The sequence below is a fragment of the Neopelma chrysocephalum genome, unplaced genomic scaffold (assembly GCF_003984885.1).
Source record: "Neopelma chrysocephalum unplaced genomic scaffold, ASM398488v2 Primary Assembly neopelma1_96921, whole genome shotgun sequence".
Lineage (NCBI taxonomy): Eukaryota > Metazoa > Chordata > Aves > Passeriformes > Pipridae > Neopelma > Neopelma chrysocephalum.
In genome coordinates, this window is record NW_020925564.1 from 460,541 (window position 1) to 477,088 (window position 16,548).

A 16,548-nucleotide genomic window follows, 5' to 3' on the forward strand; every position below is an offset into this window, starting at 1 on the left:
ACTGTGGACACTGAAATCAGGACAAGGTCCAAAAGTCTTGGCAAAAGCTTGAAAAGTACCTAAACACTAACCTGATTTTTTGGGTTCTGCCTTTTCAGAATAATCATATTGTGATTAAGTTTTAGAAAGAATATGATCAGTAGAACAGAAGAATTTTCTGCATTGGTGGTGTTCACCATATTACTCTGCATCATTTCATCTACCATTGTGAAGGAAGAATGCTCCAGGGCAAGAGCCCATCAATTTACAATGGGAACTATGCCACTCAGACAGATGGGGATACCTTTAGGTAGCCAAAAGATCATATATGTGCATCAGCAATGGGTGCTCAAGGCATGATTCCCAGCTGGGAACGCTGAAAATTCTGTCCATCACAAGCTGTCTGTTGCTCTTAGCCACAGCTAATCCCTCATGGGTCTGAATTATCTTTTTAAAACAAAGATTGCCTTCTATGGCCATGTAAGGATCTTGTGTGAGCAAGGGGCACAGTGCAGCAGGGGACTTAAATGCCATGAAAATGTTGCAACTGGTCTGTGCTGATGGAGGAGAAAGGCTAGGAAGCAAAATATATGAATCTATGTATATATTAATATATATAATTCATGGACATGAAGTGTCCTATTCCAATCAGGGCACACTGAATGTGTTTTACGAATGGTCCTTATACCTTTCATGCACTCAGAAACTACATGATTTGACTATTCATTACATCACACACTAATGCTACTATGTTGAAAAACAACTATAAATCTAAGGTGCCATTGTCCATCTGATTCTTTCTTGATTTAGGTGTCCCTGGAGTTGGTCTTGCTATGATGTCATAGATAATAGGAGGGGATTTTTTCAGAGGATCCTATTATCTTAGTAGTCCAGGGGCACCCTTCTTTTTCATGGATGGCTTTAAAATTCTGAGAAACAAAAGGTCCTTATCTGCAAGGTGGGGGCTGTTCTCCTTGCGGTGAGCTGGGGCTCTCCAGTTACAGTCTTAACCATGATTATGCAGTATACAAGTTAGAATAAGTATCTCTTTAGAAAGTTAGTATAAATTTATACTATTAAGTTCCTACAGCTTCATACTACGAAGCCTCGCTGTTGCAGCTCTCAGGGATTCTCCCGGCAGCAGCCTGGAGCCCAAGGCACAGGCCTTGCCTGCAGTGGTAGTGTTTTGGCAGGGCCTGCAAAGGGACACTGCAGAGGTGGAATAGAGAGAAGGGCTCATTCTGACTAAAGTCTGTGCTCGTGAATTGGCCTGCGACAGCGAGCTCCAACCCTGGGGAAAGGCGGCTGGTCGGCCCCAGGGCACCGGGCACAGGGGTTTTCCAGCGGGCAGGGGACACCGTCCCGCCCGCGCAGGAGGCGAGGTACGGCACCCCACCCTTGGTGCCTCTCGCAGTGCGCGGAGGGACGCCCCTGCTCTCGAGCCGTGAAGGGCGGCCGTGCCCGGCCGACAAGGCTCCACCGCCCCGTCCCTGCCGGGCGCGGGTCCCGCCCCGCCGGGTGTGTCCGGGCGCGCACGCGCGGCTGGAGCGGCGGAAGCCTACGGTTGGTTCCGCCTCGTGCCCTGCAGCGGGGCCGGCGGGGGGCGGCGGTGGGCGGGAGGCGCCGGCCCCGGCCCGGCCGGGAGGGGCAGCCCTGGGGGGGGGGGTTGGGAGGGTGAGGTCCGAGGGGGATGGAGAGCGGCGGCTGCCCCTCGGGGCGCGGCCGCCCGGTGCTGGGTTGCTTCCTGGGCACCTTGGAGCGTCCCGTGTCGCCATCCTTTGGACCTCAGCTCCAGGAGTGCTGCTGGGTGTGCAGAGAGCTGGGGAGAGAAACCTTTGGCAGGCTTGAGTCTCTCCCCAGGTATGAAATAGGGAAGTGCTGCTGCCGCTTTCAGGCAGCTCCGGCGTGCTGGCTGTGCTGTGAGTGTCGAGGAGGGCATTTGTGCCATGGCCGAGGCGCGTGGGAGCGGCTGGCCGTGTGCTTCAGCAGGGCACAAGGAAGGGCAGCGGCCCCCGCCTGCCTTGGTTTCACACTTTCATTTCCCAGCTCCAGTAGTTAGTCGGGTCTTCGTTCCCGTTACACTGGTGATCCAAACAGTGCTGTGCTCAAGTAACACGCATTACCTGTCCACAAGTGGGTGTTTGGTCGGCGGTAGGCAAACGTGGTTTTCATGGGACTTGTGATCATGAGAATACAGTGGGTATACGTGAATGGCAAGCCACGTCGGTGTCCAAGCCCGTGTAACATCTTTTGTGAATGCAGTGTTTGTTTACAGGTACACTTTGGTAGATCCCATCAATGAAAAATAACTGGGTGGGAATGTCTTGCCTACCTTAACCAACCTGTGAACAGCCACCTAACTGTGTAGTGCTGACGTGTGTACTAAGAACCATCCATTGCATAACCATGGGCAAGGCCAGGTGCATGGGGTTTTGTCAGGGCAAAAATGTTCTCTGGCTTGTGTTAGCTGGTTACGCAGTTTTTTTTAAACGCAAGAGCTGCAAAAGACGTAATAGTAATTCCATTCTCACACTTGATAATAGCATGACTTCTTTAAAATCTAGTTGAAAGTAATTTTGTTGATTAGTTCAAGTTCACTTTTTTTTCCCCTGTTGAAGTGTATTTTTAGTTTTATATCAGTAATTTTTGGCAGTAATTCTTAAGATTTCGAGAAAGTCGTCTAAAACTGCAGCTGGATCCACAAATTAAGGGAGGCTCTTGATTGATATGGCCTTGCCTTGGCTAACACAAGTATTATGACAGGTGTGTCTCTTGTGTTTCTACTCTCTGTTCCTTTTTCTCTCTGACTTGCTTAGGGTACAGCCTTTTTAGAAAGTGGTGTTTTTTTCCACTCTAGAAGTGTGTTTTATAGAGCATAGTATTGTTCAGTTTGCATGGGGTCTTAAAACTGTGTTTCACAGTGAGCATACAATAAATTACTGATTGTGTCGTTCTGGACTTATTTAAGGATTTGTGAAAAAAGTTCTGCAAGTCAGATTTCAGAAGTCTTACTTTTCTTACTGAGAAAGCTGAAGTGAGACATGGTTTCTAGTTATGGATCAGTGCAGCACCCATGAATCTGCAAGGAGCTGGCTGTCATGCTTCTTAGGGTGAGAAATTGAGTACTGCTCCTGTTAAGTTTATTTATGAAACACAATTTTCTAAGTATGATTTGGGACAATCGTGATGCAAAATTGTATACTTTTTTTTTTAAGTTTGCATTTAAATGAGTCTGTTAAAGCTACTTATATATCATGGTAACATTTCTGGTTAGAGCAAAGCTTTCTTATTTCTTGGAATTGAGTTTCTGCCTGCATTCTGTGGTCTCATTATTCAGTGGATGTCACATGAGCAGTCGTATGGCAGGTGATTGTAGTGAACAAAAAACTGAGTTTATGTTACAGTTAATTGAATTGGGTGGAAAGAAAAGGGTTAGGAAAAGAATGTTGTCCAGGCATCCTGTAATAAAAGTATTTTTTTGGAAAGGCAAGAACAATTCTTGATCATGTAGGAAAGATTCAGTCATGGTTGGTAAATCCAAAACTTTCCAGAGGCACAACTTCTGTTTGCCTTCAAATGCTTTGTGTTTGAGATGTTTGTTTGGGATATTTAGAAAAAATGGCTATAAATTAGGGTATGAGGCAAGAAAACCACTAAACCTCTAACATTAGTATTGTGTATTTTCTCATAAATTGTTTAATTGGAAAAACTTTAGGCATTGCTTGTATGAATACTGATTGTATACGGATATAATTCACTGAATTGTTTCTTTCAATTGATTTGTTCTAAACCTGCTCATAGACTTTTTCCGCTACATATTGTAGTTTTTCTGATCAGAAATTATGCATCCTAAAGATCAAAATTAGTTGAGATCAGTCATCTTTACTCTTGACATTATATTTGAAAAAAATAAATATAATTAATTTGAAGTATGTTTAAAAAACAAAAGGATATAAATTCACTTTGTCTGTGAGTTAAATTTTAATCTAGTACTTCCTACCTAGCCATCAGATTGTGCTTATTAGGTTTTCTTCATTCCCCCCACCTTTTATATTTATACATGGTACGTAAACCAAGAGAGAGGAGAAAAATTTCACTTTGCTGGACTAAGTCAATATAGTAACATTGTTTATTCAATATTGCTGACAAAAGTATAATGACAAACATAAAACTTAATGTAACATTATAATAGGCACACAGGAAGTAAATGTATGTTATTGTATGTAACTGAAATACATTGTCAGTAGTGCAGTTTTATATAGACCTTTGTCTGAACACACATATCCTTTTAAATCTATATTATAATTGTGAAAGGACCTAGAACCTAGATTTGAGGCACGCTAGTTAGAAGCAGCATGTCAGTTCAGAGGAAGCTCTACTCAATCAGGTGAAGTGTGCAAAACAGAATAAAAGGTAGCCTATTATATGCTGCTTATCAAACAAGTGTTGATGGTTGGTTGAGTATTACACTGTTTTCTGTCTCAGAAAAGATACAGAAGGCGATGATGAAAAATTGCTTTCTTGAGAATGGAGACTTTATTTGCATAGTTCCAACTTAATTGTGGAAGTTCCCATCAAAAGTATGGGTTTGAGGGTGGGTGGTGTTTGTTGAGGTTTTTTTAATTATAAAAGAATAATGTCATGCAGGCAAAAGTTAGTCACCGAGTGATAAAAAGTTGGGGTATATTTCTGTTACAGGCACTCTTACTGTTTTTTCCGGAATTTCTCTCACTGCTATTGCTCACACATTATACTTAGTAGGTCACTTGGAAGCAAGTATTTCGGTAATTATATCTCTCTGGTTTGTTTGTTGAGCTGTTATCTCCCATTCTGAGGAAGCACTGTGAAGTCATAGAATCTCTGCTGCTCTCGTAAGATGGAAAATAGATGGGTTCCTCAGTGGTCAACAGTGCTTCTAGTGTTTCTGTCAATCTGCATCATTTTCCCATTGTAAATCCACAGTGACTACTCCCAATCACCTTCTTGTCCTTCATGTATTTGAAAGTAGTTTCCAGGATTGTTTCCTTCACTTCCCAGGGAAAAGGGTGAGACTAACAGGCCTGTAGTTGCCTGGATCCTCCTCCTTGTCCTTAAAAACAGGGTTGACACTTGTTCTTCAGTCCTCTGGAACCTCACCTGTCAGCTTAAAACTTTCAAACATAATTGAGAGTGACCTCACAATGACAGAGCCAGCTCTCTCAGCGCTCAGGATGGCATCTCATCAGGACCCGTGAAAGCGTTCAGTCCCTCTTCCTAAGGATTTCTTTATCTGATCCTCCCTTACCCAAGAGTAAGTCTTTCCCAGTGGTCTCAGGCACCTGGGATTCCCGGAAGCAGACCTCACCCGTTAAGAGCAAGGTGCGAAGAAGGCACTTTGATCTTTTTGTATCAGTTTGCCACTTTCAGCAGGCCTGTGTTTCCCCTAGCCTGCCTGATGCTGCTCATGTACCTGTACATGACTTCCTCTGTGACCTTCCTGTCCCTCACCAGATTCAATTCCAGGTGGACTTTGGCTTTCCTAACCCCATCCTAGTGCACCCAAGTGGTGTTCCTGTATCAGGTGTGTACACACACTTGATGTAGCTCCACTTCACCTCTGTTTGGTTGATTGTAAGATCTCTGTTGTACACAATATCCTGCATCCTTTGCTTGCAAACCCTGACCACCACTTCCTTGCTTATTCAGAGGTCACTAGCTTTCTCTCTCATCATTCCTAGTTTAAGCCTTCCTTTAGCAGATTGACCAGCTTCTTGGCAAAGGTGGTTTTACCCCACATAATTTCAGATGGATCCTGCACCTCTTTCCCCTCAGTTCTTGATCCTCATAGAAGATCCTATGGATATAAAAGCTGACTAGCTTTTGACACACTCTGCACAACCACTCATTCGTCTGCAGGATCTGCGTGCTCCTCCTCAAGTTCTCCCCCTTCACCAGCAGGATGAACGAGACACCACTTGGCTACCAGGCAGTGGCCAACACCCTGTGAGCCTTTTAGTCCATGTCTGGTACACTTCTGGTCTCCCCTGGCTATATCCATGGTGCCCCTATGAAGGGCAGCTGGGGGTAACAGCCTGAGAGCCAGACTGCTACCAGCCTCCGTAATAGCCTCTCCATGGTATCCAGGACCCAGGCCCCTGGCAAGCAGCAGACCTTGCCAGGTGACAGGTTGGGCTGGCAGAGGTGTGTTTGTCTCTGAAGCAGGAGTTTCCCACCACTGTTCCTTATCCCATTCTTCCCATACTGCCACAGGACTCAGACACAGAGGCTTCCTTGGACAGAGCTTCCTGTCTATGTCTGCTGCCAGGGCTCACAACCTGCTCTGTGGATCAGGCGGAGCAGGAACCCTCCTGCTGGCACTCAAGCTCACAGGCTCCCAGACTTCGCCACGCTCTGTGTCTCCACGTTCAGCCTGACAAGCTGAGGCTCTGTCTGCTTCTCCTTGGTGCAGTGGGGGTTCCTGTAGCTGCAGGAACTTGGAGGGGATGTGGTCTATCTCCTTTTCAGTCCATCTCCTTTTCAGCATCCCTGATGTTGTACAGTCTGCTCACCTTCTCCCACAGCTTGTCTGCTTGTGGAGACAGATCCTCCATCAGTACACGCTTAGAAGAATATAAAATGGTTTTTTGTTCTAAACCTGTTGGTTACCAAAGCCAGCTTACAACAAAGACACTTCAAGAACTGGCAGATTCAGGAATATAGCACTCCATCATTTTATGTTTAGAGACTGTACATATGTGTGTAGTGTATTAATACCGTGTATGTAACAGCCTGATTGTCATGAACTTGGAAACAATTTTAATACTACAATAGCTGTATTTAGTATACAACATGGTTTTAAAAGCAAGTTTTAGGAAATTTGGTGGATTTTTAGGATAAAGAGAAACACATCACTCTGCTATACCTGAATGGGAACACTGTTGCACTAGAGGATAGCAAACAAAGGGTTTTAATATATAGTACAAAGGAGAATTGTGGGAAAATGACAGCTTGTTTAGGTCTGATTTTGATCAGAGATCTAGAAAAAGAAAAAACACATTAATGAAACTTATAAATAATATTAAGCAGGGAAATTGTGAATAGAATTGAGGGCAGTCAAACATGAAACAAGTGAGCAAAACCCCTGGAAACAGAGATATCTGACTGATAAACAAAATTTCAATGCAACAAGTAGAAGCTGAAAGGAATGGAAAGAAATCCATCTGAAATGGACAAGTTCCTGAAATGCAGAAATCAGGGTAACTAATGACTAGGAGAGTAGATTGGGATTTATGTGTCTGTTGCAATATTAAGATAGGACTATGAAGGTAGCCTGACAAAAAAGTAACACTAGTAATCCTTCCTTTGAAGGCTCTTTGTGAAAGACATTAGGGTAGTGATTCCTTTCTCTCTGGGTTTGCTATAAATGTCATGAGAGATATTTTTTTTAAGCAAGGAAAAAACAAATTCCTAGTGAAGTTTTTGACTATTTTACCTTAAAAGTTTTTAAAAAACAAGTCTGAAATATAGGTGTGAGGCTATAATAAATAGGTGGGATGAATCTTTGTATGACATAAACCATTGCCTGTATTTCTTGTTTGCTTTGCAACCATTTAATTTTGATGGAAGACTTTTCTTTAATATTTATATCCTATGCTGCTGCCACCTGACTGGCAGTTGCTTGCTTTACCTATTACTTAGTAGCTTTCCCAGGTAGTTGTTTTACTTGCATCTTTATGATAAATGTTACTTTTTAGTGAGATATAACTAGTTAGTGAAATCATAAAATGTTTTGCTACCTGGTACTTGAAACATGTTTGTGAAATGTCTGTAAGTTTTTATTTAATTCCTTTAATCAATACCTGACATGTTTTTTTTTCCTTATTGGAATGTATATGGAATCCTGTAGGTTGCATTATACTACTTAATTTACTCCTTAAAAAAAAAAAAATTTTTTTCTTTATCTCTTTAGGAGTATCTTTTCTTCCTGGGTCGTGACACCTGTTTGTGTTCAATGGGGCAACGAATTCACTTTGTGGTTGACCCTCAGGGTTGGTGCTGCATGGGCCTAATTATCTTTGTCTGGCTGTACAATACAGTCTTCATTCCAAAGGTCATCCTTTTTCCTCACTATGAAGAGGGAAATATTTCAGTTGTGGCAGTTTTGTGTAAGTAATTTTAACTTAGCTGTTTTTTGTACTAGTCAAAATACTATCTCTGGGCACTATTTAACATATATGAGAAATGTCAGAAAATAAAAAATAAGGTGAAAGATAAAGACAGTAAGATAAAGGATAAGTGTACTGGGATGGCTGGGAGGGATTCTCATTTTTGTTTTCTAAGAAGCTGAGACATTTCATTTCGGAGGTGTTATAGTAGAACGTCTTTGTGTGGTGAAAAGCATTAATACAGCTTTCACGTCCCGTACCTAGAAGTTGTTGACAGGATTTCAGGTCCACGTCTCTTAGTGCTTGTCAGAATTTGGGGTGGTAGTGCTGCTGCTGAATGGTAACAAACTGAGTTTTGTTAGTGTTGTCATACATCCCCGGATGGGTCAGCTCATATGAGTAATGCTCTTAAGTATTGCTGGGGAAAAGGCTTGTATTATGTCTGGAACCAACTTAAAAATGAGGATGCACTATTGGGAATATCCTTCCACGTGGAGGCTTTGCGGTGTAGAGTGATTGGTGCTTGTTTGATAGACAATGGAGGAACTTTTTAAAAAAGGTAGTATGATCATAGTGGCATCCTGCTGGTGCCATCAGATCTGTTTACTGCTACCTTTTCCTCTCCCTTTTTAAGACTGGGGAGTACTTAATGTTGTAGACTGTATAGTACCAAAAATATGTCTGGAATTGAATGAGAAGGCTGAGTAATTTCCCACTCAGTGCTGAAGCATCTATATTTTTGATGTAGTGTATAGTAGATACTTTGTACACCTGAAAAAGACTAACAAATGCTTATTTATTTTTTTTAGGTTATTACTTCTGCTCATTGTTTTGTATAGGTTCATTACTTAGAGCTTCAGTAGCGGATCCCGGAAAGCTACCTGAAAATCCAAAGATACCAATTACAGGTACATTAAGTTATTTCTATATAATTGAATAAAAGTTATTTTAATCTCCTCAAAATAATTAGGAATCAATTTGACTTTGTGAAATTTGATGGAAACCATGAGCTGTCTCTGCTGATTAAAGTTAGTATGTCACTATTTTAAACTTGTAAATTTCTAGCACTTTATGTAGACTCAAAGCTTTTTTTTTCCAAACTTGTATTGCACCAGAAGTTGAGTTATGTAGGACTTTCTGCTAGGAAATTTTTCCACGGGAAGAATTCTTTTTGTGTTCTTTCAAACGTATTGTGTATTTTGTGCAAAAATGTTTCTTTCTGATATAAGGTATCCCTTTGAATAGCTCTCCAACCTTTGCATGCTCCATTCATTCCATACAGCACTGGTACTTTATAGATACTTCTGAAGATGGAACGTTGAGGCTAGACTGTGACTTTGATATTTTGATTTTGTGGGTGTTATACCAGGGATTTTGTACTTTTGAAAGTAGCACTTTGATTCTCCGGTATTCTCTAGGTTGACAGGAGGATACATTTTTGCACAGTATAAATTGTATTAAAAATGAGTTGGGGTGTTTCTGAACTCTGCTGGTAGCTACCCTATTAGTGAGTGACACCTTTGTGACACGGTATTTATGGGAACAGATTGTAAATCAGTTTCCATCTGTCATTATTACTAGTTTAATGATCTCAGATATTGGGCTTCTTTACTTCCAGTATTCAAATGTTATTTTGCAGCAAGAAAGACCAGATTAGTGCTGCTTGCAGGTGGCACAGAAGTGCTATATTTAACTTTATTTTGTTTATATAGGAACAGTGTTTTATAGTATAGAATTTCAGAATGCCCCACTGTAAAAATAAGCTTTTTTCTTTTTTTTTTTTCTTTTACCCCTGGGTTTAAGGAATTTCTGTACATCAAAAAAAAATTATTTAGGCAGAAATAACCAGTCAAAGTATTTAAATTTCTCAACCATCCACCTATTTTCCCTAAAGACAGAAAATATATGTTTTTGTGACTGGAACTATTACAGTGTTGATATGACTTGTTTCCCATGTGAAGATGAAATTTCTGAACATACGATTTAAATTTTAATTTTCAAAGAATTCCTCTAATTTGGATGGTGCAATTTGAGATAAATATAAGCTGAGCAACAGTAGGTCCTAGTACTTTCAGCTACTCAGTATCTCCACAGATTAGCTTTTAAAGAATCTCACATTGGGTCTTTAATAATAGTGTATATTTGTAAATACAAGCCTATCCTCTACCTGTTTTTTGTTTGCCTTATGTGTAAAACTGCATGTGGTGAGATGCATGTATTAAAATGCTTTGGGATTGAAGATGCTCCTGAAGCGTTTGTTGTGGACTGTATTTTAGCTAGCAGACAGTAGCAGTATTTCCTCAGGAGGTTTTGAAGGGCTATTGTATCATAGTTCTGTCTAGCAGATAGGTTTTTTTCACAGTAGAAGTGTAAGAAAATAATTGTGTTCCAGTCCTCCTTGTGTGAGTCACAGCTTTTGTGCTGTAATAATTGCTCCGTTGAAATATACTGGAAAAGAGAGGACTTTGGAGAGGCAGACTGACACAGAGTAGCAGTAATATCTTCCAGTTTAATTAAGGTCACAGTGGGAAAAAGTTTTTTGTGTGATGCTTATCCTTCTCAGATAATAGTAAGAATTTTTTTTAAAGTGAGAAGCATACCGATTTATTATGAGCACACAGTATTGAGTTTAAATCTCTCCAATATGTCTTACATTTTCACCTAGAACGAGAATATTGGGAGCTTTGTAACAAATGCAACATGATGAGACCAAAGCGTTCACACCATTGCAGTCGTTGTGGACATTGCGTGAGGAGGATGGATCACCACTGTCCATGGTAAAACCAGGACATTTGTTCTAATAATCTGCTGTTGTTTTAGTGATTAATTTTGAAGTTTGTGGTCTTGACTGCTCCTCATTTGTCATATTTCTTTCCCTGTATTGCTTAATTGTTTAAGCATTTAGAGCAGGGAAATAAGAGCTCTGAGCTTTATTATGTCTACCAGTAAAATTGAAAGTGAAAAGAAACATTTCTGGAAGTAATTCTGAGGTACAATTTCCAGTAAGGCAGCAATGACAAACTGCAGAGGACAGCATTGACATCAGGATCCCCCTGTGTTAATTTAACCATGTTTCAAACTACCTTTTTTGTCAATCACTATTTCAGAAAATAGTGCCAGTATAGTGCTTCTGTCATTCTGGCTTAGCTTGGTAATGATGTCCATGCTAATTCTTGTATAAAATTGCGTCCATGTAACTTCTGTGATGCAGACTATATCTAGGTGTCAAAGGTTTCTAATCTTATACTTAATATAGCTAGAATCCTTGTGATTCCTTTACTTCTTCATGTTGGAATATGCAGAAGGAGTTTCTGAATAGGGATGCCTGTTTTGTCTTCTGTTCCTTTGGCTCATTCCTAAGTCTCATCAGGGTAACCTGTGATCACATTTATTTCAAACCACTTGTTTGCATTTCCAGATTTGGGACTCTACATAGTTCACAACCAGTGAAATGTGTTGAGTAGCAGAAGATAATATATGTATTACTGTGAAATTTTGCAGACTTTAAAAAAACAGTTTTATGACTTCAGTGTTCCTTAAAATTGCAGGAGTATCTCTGCTGTATGAAAGATAAATGTGTTTCCTGTTCTAAACAGTGATCTCAGTAGTGCAACTTACACTTTAAGTGGCACTGCAATGGATCCAGTAGTTCGTAACGTTTGCTCCAAAAGTAATCATAAAGTCTCTTATTCACAGTATCATAACTTCAGTGTGAGAGTATTTGTATTTCTTCTTTATATATACACACTTTCTTTCTCTGCAGGATTAATAACTGTGTTGGTGAAGACAATCATTGGCTGTTTTTACAGCTGTGTTTCTACACTCAGATCCTTAGTTCCTATACGCTGATACTTGATTTCTGCCATTACTACTACTTTTTGCCTCTGAAAAAAGAAAACTGGGTAAGAATCTGCTTTCTCTACAATGAGAATAAATAGCTAGTATTGCAGTGCATTTGTTTTGGTATCTAGTTACTACACATTTCTGCTGGCTCAGTTGTTGAGAATGAAGAGAGTTCAACTAGATATATGTTATCAAGTAAGCAGACTGATTTATGGTAAGTAATAAAACATTTTTCTGAAATGTATATGATTTCTGTGTGTTAAAAACACAATGTTAGTTTTCTCAGAAATCTAGGAAAGGAGGACAGAACAAGTTAGGTTTCTTTAGAAGTGATAAGGAGTACTGAGAAGAAACAAGGTATTAAAATTTTCTTTTACTGTCTCCAGAGTAAATTTATGCGGAGTATATATCTATCCTAATACCCTATTTAAAAATGCTGATATTGCCAGCAAAAAATGAGAAAAACATACGATCATTCTGCAAGGAAAAAAAATATACATTGGTTTTGAAGCAATATTTTGTGTTGCTTTGAAAAAGTTATGTGGGTTAAGAGAGAATTAAGTTTGATTTGTTTTACTTGAACTATATATAAACAGATATATTTTCATATCTTGTCATCAGTAAATGGCAGTTGAACACACAAACAGAGAAAATGGACTTAAGATTGGAATAGAGTAAAAAATTATGGAATTTCTTCCATTTTGAAACTCAAGTTGTAAAGTCTCTGTCTCTGGTGCTCATTTATGTTTATTACCTGTAATTTTCAGAATACTTAAGAGGTTTGCTTGAAAGTTGCTCAGTGCTTGAAAGTGCCAGAACAGCAAAGCTAGTACTCTTTCCTTTGAAGAAAATGTTACAAGATCTTCCTTATAAAGAAGCATAAAAACTTCTACCTACAATCTGAAATGGACTTTTTATTTGTATGGAACTGTAACAAATATAAGTACACTGTAAGACCCCAGCATCAGAGCTACGAGCTCACCAAGGGAGTTTTAAAAAAATATACAAGGCTCCAACAATATCTCTGGATTATTAGAAGAACCCTCAGTTCTTTCAACACCTTAAGAGAGAGCGCAAAAGAGAAAAGCTGCACACATTTTCTCAGGGGATACTTTTACTGGTAGACTTAAGAAAAAAATAAGAGTACTTGGCAAAAGTTTAAAGGGTAGCATTCAACCAAAAGCAAGCATTCCATGAAGCATTGACTTAGCATATGCTAACACATACAACATAGTGAAAGCCAACCCATCCAGTATCCAGCTATCCCAAATATTAAGAAAGGAAATTAGAAGAGGAGGAAAAGAAAGAGAGATAAAAGGAGAGATATAGGGCATTCCTAGATCCAGTGTAGGTCCACTACAGGAGGCTAGAAATGGTGGGTTTGAACATGTGGAGAGCACATGTCTTTGGTTTTATCTGCTCTAGCCCCCTGTGGTTGCCCCTCCTAGGTGGGATTTCTGGCCCACTGGGGCTCTGGGGCGGGGTAAGAGGCATTGCTCCCACTGTGTCATCTAGTCTGAGGCTGGGATAGAGGCCTCCAGGGTGTGGTATAGGCCGTGCTCCCAGCCTGCCCTTGACTGACTGCTGCTCCGGGGTTGCCTGGTGAGTCTTGAGGGGCTGTCGTGTGGGACAGGACATGACCTCACCTCCATGAGATTCGACTTGTCCCTCCTCCCCCACCCTGACATGCATTATTCTGACCCAATATAATAATCCAATGTCTAACATACACTAAAGAAAAAGACCTAGAAAACAAGTAACATTCCAGATGTTGTGAGTGAAGAGACTAAGATCATCTCAGATATTGGTAGTGTGCTCTAAATTTTGTTGAGATTTTTTCCAAGTACTGAGGTGCAGCAGATTTTTTAACTCCATGTGGATGTGACACCCCAGCATACTCTCGCTGGTGATGTCACACTCATCTTTCAAGGCTGCTGGAGACTGGCCTTTCCTTGTGGGTAAGGCAAGTCCCATTTTCCATTTTGTTGAACAACTAAAGTGTATTATATGATTTTGTATCCTAAATGATATAAAATAATATTAAACTTCATGAAAAATTCTGCTCCTGAAAAAGAATGGGACGTAGCCTTCCAAGCTTCTTATTTGCCCCTGTATCAGTCTGAAGTGGATGTGATGTTCCCATGAAAGTGTGTGTGAAGATGATGTTTCAAAGGAGAGTTGAAAATGTAGGAAGACTGTACTTCTTGGACTTATAAAGGAAGTTAATTTTTTTTTAATCTATATCAGTGTTTCCATTTGAATCACTTAAGTGACGCTAGAAATATGGAGCAGAGAAAAACTCGCTGTCTGCTTGGAGCATCTTTCCATAGATGCCGAGACAGACCTGTACGCTTCTAATAGTGTGATATCGTGATAGAGTATTTTCTTTTTATTGTGAGAGTTCCCTGAATGCGCTGACTTACTTTAGCAATTACACAGTGTTTAGATGATGAACCCAAGGTCTGTCTGTTAGCTGTGCTTTTTGAAAGTAGTATGAAAGGTAACCTAATTATTTGCTTGGAGATGGTCTGTGCAAGAGAGGGAAAGGGAAATCATGTTTACTTCAGACGTTTTACAACCCCTAAAGAGGTAATAATAAGTAGTTCTTAATGATGACAGTTCAAAAAATGAGTATGTATAAAACTTCTTCTCACTGATACTTGTACTCTCTCTTGGAGAGAAGCCTACTTTTAATATGTACCCTTTGACAGGTGACAGGTTAGGAGGTAGAGTACATATGCAGCAATTATTTTAGTCCATTTCAATATGCTTGCCTGAAGAGTGGATCAGGTTCCCGTGTTTGGCTGCCTAAGTTTACAGAGTCATGAAAGAAATTGAGTACTCACTCTGTTCTGTTTATTTTTGCTTACTTTTAGCTGTGGGGTTTTTGGCTTTATCAATTTGCATATGACACTTCAAATTACACTCTTCCTTTTAAAAACTTGGTCTGTGTTATAGTATGCACTATTCTGTGCCCCAGAGAGATAAATATATTTACACAACATAGAAGAACAGTAGACAAACCAGATCTGATCTGTTCAGACCTTTGTGAAGTACAGTGTTACACTGAATAGTATTTAGCTTTCTCAGTTTTTCAACTGCAGGATTGGAGGGCGGGGTATACACTGAAGTACAGAAAATTAAGGATAGTTTGTTGTTGTGCCTAGTCAATATATCTGCCTGGAAGATGACTTCAGAGCCCTAAGGAGCTGATTTTTTAAAGTATTGCTGAGGATGTGGTACCATATAACTTCATGCTACAAAATAATTTGTCAGAACTGTGTCATTTTGACATTGAATGAATGGGACCAGTGATAAAATTGGCATACTATTAGTTAAGTTTTTAGGCAAGCATCCTGCAAGATTCTTTTCATCTGTATGTATCAATTAAAGCTGAAGTAGCACAGCATTCCAGAGAGTGTTTCACAGAAGTGCTGTTCTTTGTTGAAATTTTGGCTGTAACGAAGAGCTTACGTTTTCTGAATTGACAGGGGCTAGTGTTTAGTGCAGATTCAAAGAACTGAATAATTTTTTTTCTAAACAGCCATCTGGAATAAGCTTATTCTTGCTCATTAAAAATACTTGAGAGTTTTTTGGCAGTGTGCCCTCATCTTATTTTTTATTCTTTGGATATAAAATAGTACATAACACAGAAGCTGGAGAATTAAAATTGCTTTTAGTGCTCTTGTGAAATAATAATTTTATTACAGTACCGATTAATGCATTATGAAAATGTGATCACCATATTAGTACTTCCTCTGAATTAAATCTTGTGTATTATTTTTAAAGGGTCAAGAAAGAAAAACATTTTTAATTAAGTATACTGAGGAAAGGGTGATAGGTTTAAAGGTAATGGAGGAAGCCATTTCTGTAGAGATTCAATCTTTTAGCTTCACCTCTTACTGCAGAAAATTGTTTCATAATATTCTTTGCTCTTGTAATTGATACACTGCCAGAAAGATGGATTGTTGCCTCTATTTGTCCAGCAGGAGGAGTGCAATTACTGCTAGAAATGAAGGAGATGGTAGTTAAATTGTCTATGTGGGATCATAGCTGAAGGAAAATATATAATTCAAATAAAATAGCATATTAGTTCCTCTGCAGGCCTTGGTGGTTTTCAGAGGCTGACATTGGAACATTTTTAATTTTGTATCATCATTATAAAATATCGAAGTCAGGAAGCCTGACCTTATCTTTTAGGAAGTACTCAATCAATAGCCAGATAAAAATAAATAACTAGTCTTCTCATAACTAAATAGTTGCTTTCTCAATGGCTGCGCTGGCACAGATTCTAGACACAGCTGGTCAAATAGAAGCAAAAGTAAATGCTTTGGCAGTATATTTTACCTGGTTTATAGAAGGCTTTTAGTCTTTTAAGTGAAAGAAATTCTGCTGATGCATTCTATTTGCTAGAAATGTTGCTAGAATGATTGTCATAGTAAAAACCCTTGACATACAAAAAACTAAACCCTTTTGCTCTTTTATTTTTTTCCCATTTCTTCAGTTATCCACCATATATTCTGAAAATATTGTCACCTAATCTTTAATCACCTAATCACACTGTTCTGAGTGTTATTGGTAG

At 39.5% G+C, this 16,548-nt stretch overlaps 1 protein-coding gene across 6 annotated transcripts in view; it reads left to right on the forward strand.

Moving 5' to 3' along the window:
* The first annotated feature begins 893 nt into the window (after nt 1-893).
* Nucleotides 894-16,548, forward strand: part of ZDHHC21 (zinc finger DHHC-type containing 21) — a 50,797-nt gene continuing 35,142 nt past the window's right edge. The window contains exons 1-6 of one of the 6 annotated variants that reach the window (XM_027670643.1): nt 1,665-1,839; nt 4,465-4,559; nt 7,928-8,123; nt 8,933-9,031; nt 10,789-10,900; nt 11,887-12,025. In XM_027670643.1, coding sequence (XP_027526444.1) covers nt 7,970-8,123; nt 8,933-9,031; nt 10,789-10,900; nt 11,887-12,025 — 504 coding nt within the window. In that variant the 5' untranslated portion in view covers nt 1,665-1,839; nt 4,465-4,559; nt 7,928-7,969. Of the gene's footprint in view, nt 959-1,496; nt 1,543-1,664; nt 1,840-4,464; nt 4,574-7,927; nt 8,124-8,932; nt 9,032-10,788; nt 10,901-11,886; nt 12,026-16,548 lie in introns of those variants that run through there. The other 5 variants (XM_027670645.1, XM_027670644.1, XM_027670642.1 and 2 more) reach the window with 5 other exon arrangements.